A 9562-nucleotide genomic window follows, 5' to 3' on the forward strand; every position below is an offset into this window, starting at 1 on the left:
AAATATTAAATGGAAAATTCCAGAAGTGAACAATTCATAAGTTTTAAATTTTGAGCAGTCCTGAGTAGGGTTATGAGATCTTACACTATCCTACCCCAGTTCGCCCAGGATGGGAATCATTCCTTTGTCCATCGTATCCACTCTGTGTACACTACCTGCCCAGGAGTCACTTAGCCACCCCAGTTATCAGATCAACTGTCGTGGTATCACAGTGCTTGTGTTCAAGTAACCCTTTTATTACAGCATGTTATCTATATTATTATTAGTTATTGTTAATCTCTTACTGTGCCTAATTTATAAATTAAACTATCATAGGTATGTGTGTATGTATAGGAAAAAATAGAGTGTATGTAGGGCTTGGTGCTATCTGCAGTTTCAGACATCCCCTGTGGATGAGAGGGAACTACTGTATTCTTATTCAGTCTTCCCCTCCTACATCTCCAACTGAGGCCTGCATGATTAACCTTTAGAAAGAGTAATGCAAATTAGTAATTACAGTCATCCCTTGGCATCCACAGGGAATTGGTTCCAGGACCCCCCGCAAATACCAAACTCCACGGATACTTAAGTCCCTTATATATTGCATAGTATTTGCATATAACCTACGCAGATCCTCCCCTATTTTGTTTTGTTTTGTTTTGGCCACGCTGCAAGGCATGTGGGGTCTTAGTTCCTTGACCAAGGATCTAGCCATGTCCCCTGCAGTGGAAGCTCAGAGTCCTAACCACTAGACCACCAGGGAAGTCCCCTCTTCCCTATACATCTCATTCTTCAAGTACACACTTACATTAAATTTATTTAATTTAAGGGGAGAGAGATACCTATACTGCTCTTGAGATAGTAGGTTGTTTAAATTCTAATCATTCTTAATGACTTTATGTTTTTTTAATTAAAACTACATACTAAAGAGGTTTTTAAAATTCCTTTCTTTGATAAGAAAAAATTCAAGCTCAATATTATATTACCTAAAATAAAATCAATTTTGTCCTGAAATATAGTTTTGAAAACTGTAACAGTCTGTTTTCTTTATCTCATAAACCACGGGAGTTTCATATCAGCTCTCCTTCCTCCTCCACCTTTTTTCCCCTTTTACTTTGTGCCAATCACAGGTGGATGCTCAATATCACCCCACAGCACAAGATAAATAAGCTTGGAAGGTTTCCTAGCAACATATTGTTCTGGGAACCTGCTCTGTTTCCCTGAACAAGATGAAGCCAAACATCCTAGAATCTCAGCCAGATGGGAAAGGATTAGCTTATTGAGGGGCGTTTCATGCTTTTTTTTAAAATTTCACTTTGAAATGAACCGCTTAACATAACAAGATTGACTTTTAAAAGGACACTCTTTTACATATTAAAAAAAAAACCTCAGTAATAGTTCTAATTTAAAAAATACAGTTTTAGAAGAAATTCTCTAGAGACAAGCTTGTAACATGTAATTCACTTATTGGTGAATGGATCCATTTTAGAACTATGTGGAAAATACTTCCACATAAGACTGATGTTCAGCCTGATACCCAGTGGTGCCAGTATTCAGCTACAAAAATATTAACATATTGTACTTCCTTCTCATTTTGTGGTAAGTGGCTGCTGGAGTAGGCTCCCTCCTCACAATGCCTCTACACAAATCCTCTCACTTCTCCCTTGACCCCTCCTTCTAGAGATCCGCAGGAAACCCCTGTCACTGCTTAAAACTCTGGGACTTCTTCCCTTTTCTCCTCAGCTCCAGGGCTACTTCAGTGCCAGTGATTTGCCACTTGGTCTTGAGAGTCTGGTTTTGGTTTTCAGAGTATATGATTAATACAGAGAAAAGAAAACTAGAGGAAATTGCCCCTCTCAAAGTCAAGAAAAATAATGTGGTTGCTGTTTTGTTAGCACACGATCATGTATATTTTCCTTGTTGTTTATCGATGATCTTGAGGCCACGCAGTTGGCAGGTGGTGTTTTTCTTTCTCTTGCACTCTCGTTGGTCACAGCATACTGTTAAAGGTCTCTGGAGATGGAGTAGTAAAGGGTTAGAGTTTCTCATGCCAATATTCAGCAGTGGTTTTGCAATTCAGTGACATGCTGGAAAATGTTCTTTCTTCTAGTCTCATTGGGTAGGCGGTCCCCCCATCAGCCAGGTGAATACTGTCATCATGTGGTAATTGAATGATTTACACTACCTGACAGGTTTGGACTGTGTGCAACTTCCCAGTTGTGGTGAGAAGCAGATAATTCCAGTACTCACAGCGTTCCTGGATGGGAAGAACAAAGTAATTAGAATAAGCTGGGGGATGACACCTGGTGTCTTTGCATTTTATTTAACAAATTCTGTGGCCAGATTTAAGAGAATTGAAACTGTCCTCATCCTGGAAAACCATAAGATAATTTTATTTTCATTGGTGCTTTCCATTCTCTCTTGCTCTCTCTCTCTCACACACTTAACATGTTTTCTAAATACCATGTTTTGAAGTCGACAAGAAACAATCTGTTGAGGGCCTCCTAGGGGCCAATTACATTGGTAGGCATCATGTTGGATGCTGAGGGGCATCAATACATGGTCCTTGCCTTCACTGAGTCCCCAGTAATTAGCCAAATAATGCGCTTATCTTTTAAAAAATTTCGATAAATTTATTCTTCATTTCAAGTCATTTACGTTAGGACCTAAACGTTAAGGAAAGATTTTGATGTCTAAAGGAATTATATAATTTTGATTGTCCAAGAAAAGCCTAAGAGTAGACTTAGTCTGTTATGTATAACATGTAATAGATTAAAATGGATTAATTTTTTGAATATTCTCTGAAAACACGGTTTTAAAAAATTCAATGAACCAGGCATTATTTTAGATACTTCGTCATTTAATTCTCCTGACAACCATTATGAAATAGAAATTTGCCTACCAATTTTAGAATCTGTTTTCTCTCTGATATATTATTAGCTCCATTAAAATTTTTTTGTGTTGCTCAATATTTTATTTTTATAAAATAATAATTCTCACTTTTAACATGTTGGGAGAGTGAATTTTACTTAAAGAAAGTTAGTTAACAGAATTAACACCACTGTTAAATACATTAACAAGAAAAAGTGATGCTATATCAGCAATGTTGTAGAACAGACTACAGCGCATTTTGGTAAATAAAGTTTTATTGGAACACGGCCATGCTCATTTGTTTGTTTATTACCCATGGCAGCTTTTGTGCAGTAACAACAGTGGAATTGTGACCTAGATTGTGTGGCCCGCAAAGCCTAAAATATATGTTGTCTGGACCTTTACAGAAAAAGTTTGCAGACCCTGTTCTAGAATCTAGATTTTCCCCCCACATTGAGTCCGGTGCACTCCTTTAGAATGCCAGAGACTTCATTGGGAAACACATCAGAAAATGGTTTCCTAAATGATCTCCTTGACTAACATGCTTGTCCTCTAATCCCTGCAGGTACCGACCAAGAAGCTAAAGAAATATGAGAAAGAATATCAGGCAATGCGAGAGAGTCAGCTGCAGCAGGAAGACCCAATGGATAGATACAAGGTATGGGAGACAGGGGTCGCCTGTCAGAGCCAAGTGCCTTCTTTCCCCTAAAGTAGCAGCTGTGGAAAGTTTGTTCCCTCTGTTCCTTCTTGGTTGATGTAGACTCTCTGACCATGCTCAATGTCCAGGTATGTTTTCATCTCAGGAGACTCCTGAGTGGCCAACCATAATATTTCTTTTCTTTCAGTTTGTATATTTGTAGGTAACTTCACCTGTTGCATTTATACTGGGAGTCTTCATAAGAAGCTGAGAGAAAGAGAGGGAAAAAGAAAGAGAGAAAGTGGCTATCGACTACTTTCAAAAATGAGAAAAAAGGAAAATGGCAAAGTACGGTTTTAGCTGTGCACAGTCACATCCACAAAGACTTTTAGAAGGCGAACTGCTCCAAGACTGGCACAAGAATGTATCAGACTTACCTCTGTCTGTAGCCAATGTTCAAAATACAAACTCACTCAAAAGGAAAAATAAAAACCACAAAGCTATATTGAGCACAGTCATGGTGTTTGTTGCAACATTTATTTCCACAAACAAATTTATGAGTAACAGTGACATTTCATTACAGTATGCAGTTCAAGAATCAAGATGATTTCAGTTTAATATCTTAGTTAATTGTAGTATTTAAAAAAATGGGGGCCAATCATAAAGATCTCCTCAATGGTAATTAGCAACAGCATTTCCATGAAACAATATTGGGGAAGTACTGATTTCAAACTTATTTTTTTTCCAACTGAAATATTTGTGTCTCTCTTCAACATGTTTTAATTCTTCAGATTCCTACAGATACAGAATTATTCCCTCCCTCTCCACATCAGTACATTAGGACAAGAGAGTATTGTATTCATACATTGAGCACCAGCAATGCCAAAAAGCACTGCAATGACATTATTAATTAAACCACCCACTGTGGGATGACTTCTGCTTGTATAACTAGAGTTGCCTCCATGTGGTCAGAGAGCTGGACACGGGCAGCTGCAGTTACACAGTATATCTTGTCTCCGTTGCTGAATTGAATAGCATTGGAGGTTCACATAGGGGAATGGTGGAAGGAGTGTATGGATTTTGTAGTCCATACAAAAACCTGAGTTAAAAACCTGAATTTCTGAAAAAGGAGACAGAATTTGGAGTCCCAGTTGGGGGTTTTAATCCCTATGCCGTTGTTCAGCATCTTGGACTAATTATTGAGCCTCTTCCTCATCTGTAAAACATATAGTATACACATTTCCTTGAAAGATTGTTGTGAGGATGAGGGATGTTATATGTTAAGTACCCAGCACATAGTTGGTGTTCAATAAATGGTTGTGATTAGCCTTATTAGGTCCACTGCTTCTAATTACCCAATTATTACTAGAATAATATCACCTTATTTGTGTCTGCTCCACCAGTCCCTTCATTGTCTTTCTCCTATTTCTCTCAAGTATTGCTACCTAATAATCTAACATCAGTGTGTTACTGCCCTTGTTTATAAAACCAGCTGATAATAAAATCCCACATATTGCTGTGGCAGATAACTATTACCATATAAGGTGCTCATAGATAAAGTTGGAAGTTAATTTCCACCCCTCAATAAAACCAGTTTTAATGCAGCTTATGTAGCATGCTGCTTTAGAAAGGCTTGAAGTAGTAATTATAAAATATTATTAAGGATCCAAAGTGAAGCTCTCCTACTGCTTGCATCATTCTAATTTTCTTATTGCTGCCATTGTTATGAGTAAAACCTAGGAAGGATACTTCAAAATAGAAGAGAGGGAAATGAAAACTAAAGTGGTGTATTTAAAATCAGCCTGGAACTGAACTTATTTCTTATATCCTTTTTGTGTCAAAGCAGCTATGTATAAATAAATAGTACAATGCATATTATTTCTTAAAAAGTAATTATCACACATATACTATTGATGTGTACAGTTTTTACTGAAGGGTCAAAGTAGAATTAAACTTTTTTTTGGTCTTTGTTTTGCAAACAGGTACTACTTTTAAGCTTGAATGCTCTATTTATGCATATCAGATACCCTCTATAGCTATTTCTTTTGTATTATTGTAATAGCTTGTCAATACATCATCCAACTAATATTTCTATACACTTTTTTTTTTTTTTTTTTTGCGGTACACGGGCCTCTCACTGTTGTGGCCTCTCCCGTTGCGGAGCACAGGCTCCGGACTCAGGCTCAGTGGCCATGGCTCACGGGCCCAGCCGCTCCGCGGTATGTGGGATCTTCCCGGACCAGGGCACGAACCTGCGTCCCCTGCATCTGCAGGCAGACTCTCAACCACTGCGCCACCAGGGAAGTCCCACTTTTAATAATGTCTAGAAATTTGTACTGGAGTTAAACTTGGTAAAGTTATAGTCCTCACATTATAATTACATTTTCAAGGTGACACTTGACAACATAGTGTCCAACCATCAACAGATTTGTTCTTTCAGATACTCACTATCTAGTTTAAGAAGCTAATTACAGTTGTATTCATTAAAGTAGGAAGGTGTCTTAGGAAATACATTTTAGCAACTTATAAATTTAATCCTGTCAAGAATAAGATCTGTGCCCTGGGAATAAGCACTTTATAATTCATAGTTCTTGGACTGGGAACCCGAAAATTCTCAAGAATAACTTGGGAAGATCTCTGAAGGCATTGAGTCAGAACTTATACCAGTTCACTGACAACCCCTCCTCAACCGTTAGGATCCATAGTGTTTAAAATGCCTTGTTTATCCTCTAGCTTGCCATCCGGCAAGGGAGTTAGGAAGATTGTGTCAGTTAAAAAAAAAAAAAAAAAAAAAGAAGTCCAGAAATGTCTTACCTTAAGATATTCCAAGAGATTTTTTCAGCTTGATACTCTTTCTCTTGGGCGTGGTAGGGTACAGAAAGAGGATAGCTCTCAGTAGTCACATTCTTGCTGTAGCTATCTAAACATGTGTTTTGTGTCTGTTTTTATGATATATGCAAACATCTACTTCTGAGGTTATGTCACTGTGCTCACCTGTATCTAACACTTGATGAAGTGGTGTTGGTATAAATTTAAATTTTAGAACCCTAAGCACAATGAAAATGTTCTGGAATTTGATAGTGGTGACAGTTGTACAACTTTGAGAAGGTAGTAAAACCACTGAATTGTATATTTTAAAAAGACGAATTTTATGGTATGTGAATTATATCTCAAAAGAAAAAAAAAAATCCAAGCAAGATGTCTGAAGAGAATTGGCATCTGCCTGCCATCTTTTTTTTCGTAAACCTCAATCACACCGGAGGTACCTGTGCACAAGCCATACTTGTGGGAGGGAGACCTCCTGTCAGAACTGGAGCTAATCAATGAGTATAGATCTTATGTGTACTTATATTTATAAGGCAAAGGCCAACATAAGTGGGTGATGCATTCATTTTTATGTATATATACATACGTGTGTATATATATATATGTAGTATATACGCATACATATATACATGCACACAGACATAAACATATAAATAGATAATGCATATATATATATATATATATACACTGCCAGTGCTACCTGGTGTTGGCATCAGTTTGTATTTGAAACCAGTGAGCTCTATAATGACTGCTTATAGCCTTTGGTGTACTCTTTCTGTTTATCTTCCTGACTAGATTCCAAGACACAGAAAGGAAACTTTATGGGAAGAAGAATATACAGTATTTATTCTAAGCCTCTTTTATTGTCCTTCTTAAGTTTGACCTGGCCCGCTTTGTGTAGTGGTATTTATCTGCTCTGATATTTTGGTTTGTAAATTTATTTATAGATTTCAAGTGAAGTGAAATGCAGGATGAAGATTTGTCTGTAGAAGTACATCATGTATACTTTTATCTTCATACAAATCCCCAGAAAACAAACATTCATGGATATGTGCAGCTGTTTTAGTCATTTTAAAAATTAGTAGCCAAGCCCCTAAAAAGCAGCTATCAACTTCAGAAATTAAAATATCATTTGCTATTTTAAGGTGATGAGTTGTTTTCATTTGGGGGAAGTTAGTTTTCTAATGATGTAATCTATTGATGACAATTTTAGAGAACTACAGTCTTCATCTGTCTTTAGAAGATGACATGCTTTTCTTGTTTAATTAAAGAACTACTTGTACAAATGTGGGTTAAACCATCAAAAAGCACAGCTAATTAATTAAATTCAGTGAATCTCCCAACGTGTAATGAAGGTTATGTTATTACCTGTTCTAGATGGGCAAATCCTAGAAAGAATCAGGAATGCTTAAACTCTCTTGGGTTTGGGAGACAGTATTATAAATACATAGTTTCTAATTGAAGAATCTTATCTATGTTCAGTATAATTAAATCTAGAATGTTTAACTTCTTTCTTGAGGTTAGACATAGTACATTTTTTTATCAAAATGTAATTCAAATAGAAGGAAAATGATTCCTGTAAGTTCACAGAAGGTTTTTCTTGCCCATACTAATTTTTGTAGAGCAGTCATCCCCGCATGTGATTTAAAATTAAGCTATTTAATTATAAATAGCACAAACAAGATTTTCTAAATAAAGCTTAACTTGTAGTATTTGCTATCCTTACATATCTAAGGAAATAATTCAGAACAATTGTCACATTTTGTTTTTAACTTGATAAGTGAAGAAGTTTATGCTAAACATACGTGGAAAAAAAGACCCCCACCTTTTTTTTTTTTTTTTACTGTATTGGACCCTTCCTTACTCAGAGAAGTCAATATAAGTGAATCCATCTTTGAAAAATATTTTTCTTCCAATGGAAATAAACTTATTATTTTTCACATCACAGAGATATTGCTGGCTTTTGGAAATAGTTATGTTATGAAATCATGTGCTTTTAATGAACAGTGATAGTCAAGAGGATGATTTCTTTCTGCCTCTGACAACTTAATGATAAACTTCAAAAGGCTGCCACTCTTTCTTTTTGCACGTGGGTAACTCGATGAACTCACTGTTATAGGATTGTGGAGAAGGCAAGCCTAAGTTCTCTTGATGCTTCTCGAGCCACTTAGCTAAGAAGGAGCAGGTGGTTTCTGATGATGCTTGTCTGCTGATTGAGTTATACTTAACAGGAGAGGCATAAATGTTATGCATATTAAGAATCTCTTGGTATATTTATCAATGATCTTCAGAATTCTCCAAAAATTTTCTTCAATTTTTAGTACGTCTTGTTTCTTGTTAAAGGAGTCTGACGGAGAAAATTACATCACATTCCTATGTTTCTACGTCATCTAACCCATTTGCTTTTTAAAAATTTGATTTGTATGCTAGAGTAGTATAGGGATTTGCAAACCATACGGCCGGTGGGCCAAATCTGGCCCACTGCCTGTTTTTGTAAATAAAGTTTTATTGGAACACAGCCACATGCTTATTATCTATAACTGCTTTTGCACAACAATGACGGAGTTGAGTAGCTGCAACAAAGACCATATGGCCTGCAAAGCCTAAAATATTTACTGTCTGGGCATTTACATTAAAAGTTTGCTGACCCCTATGCTAAAGAGTAATCTAAGATTGTTCTTAAGTGCTATGAGAAATGCGGTCTCGTTTGCCAACTGCCAGTTAGTTCGTACTGACAAGATTTTCTCTTTAGCTTGGCATTTAAAATTGTTTAAATTTCCACCAGAAAGATAAAACTGGATATGCTGGGTAAAGTAGGAGCATAAAATGATTTGAGACATCCAGATTTTCTTTCTCAAATTTCATCTACAGATAATGTAGACATTTAAACATTTCATCTATAGGCATTTGTCTTTGAATGTCAAAAAACTGTTTGATGAAATTTGAAGATGATGACTGTCAACTCTTTTGAAAGAGGCATCCAGAAGAAAAGATGTGAGAGTTGAGTGTGTTGTTGCTAATAAAATTGCACTGGGTCTTTTAGGAAAACATTTTCTCCTGACCCTTAAATGTCTTTAAAAGTCTGTGCCAAGAATTCATTATAGCAGCAGACAGCACACCCAAAATACTGAGCTAGAGTTATAAAGCTGCCTCCTGCCCCATCATTTTTTCCTTTAAGGCTGAGTTTATTTTCTTCTGATTGCCAGTTCACATTTCTCTGGTTTCTCATCTTGGAAAAAATCACATTCA

At 36.5% G+C, this 9562-nt stretch overlaps 1 protein-coding gene across 2 annotated transcripts in view; it reads left to right on the forward strand.

The window, feature by feature from the left end:
• The window catches only part of LOC309825984 (rab GTPase-activating protein 1-like), a 655950-nt gene extending 651973 nt beyond the window's left edge, over window positions 1-3977 (forward strand). For both annotated transcript variants that reach the window (XM_082659907.1, XM_082659908.1), the window contains 2 exons: window positions 3416-3508; window positions 3696-3977. In XM_082659907.1, the coding sequence (XP_082516033.1) occupies window positions 3416-3508; window positions 3696-3710 (108 nt within the window). In that variant the 3' untranslated portion in view covers window positions 3711-3977. The remainder of the gene's footprint in view (window positions 1-3415; window positions 3509-3695) is intronic.
• The last annotated feature ends 5585 nt before the right edge of the window (window positions 3978-9562 follow it).

The sequence above is a fragment of the Grampus griseus genome (assembly GCF_964374135.1).
Source record: "Grampus griseus genome assembly, chromosome: 1".
Lineage (NCBI taxonomy): Eukaryota > Metazoa > Chordata > Mammalia > Artiodactyla > Delphinidae > Grampus > Grampus griseus.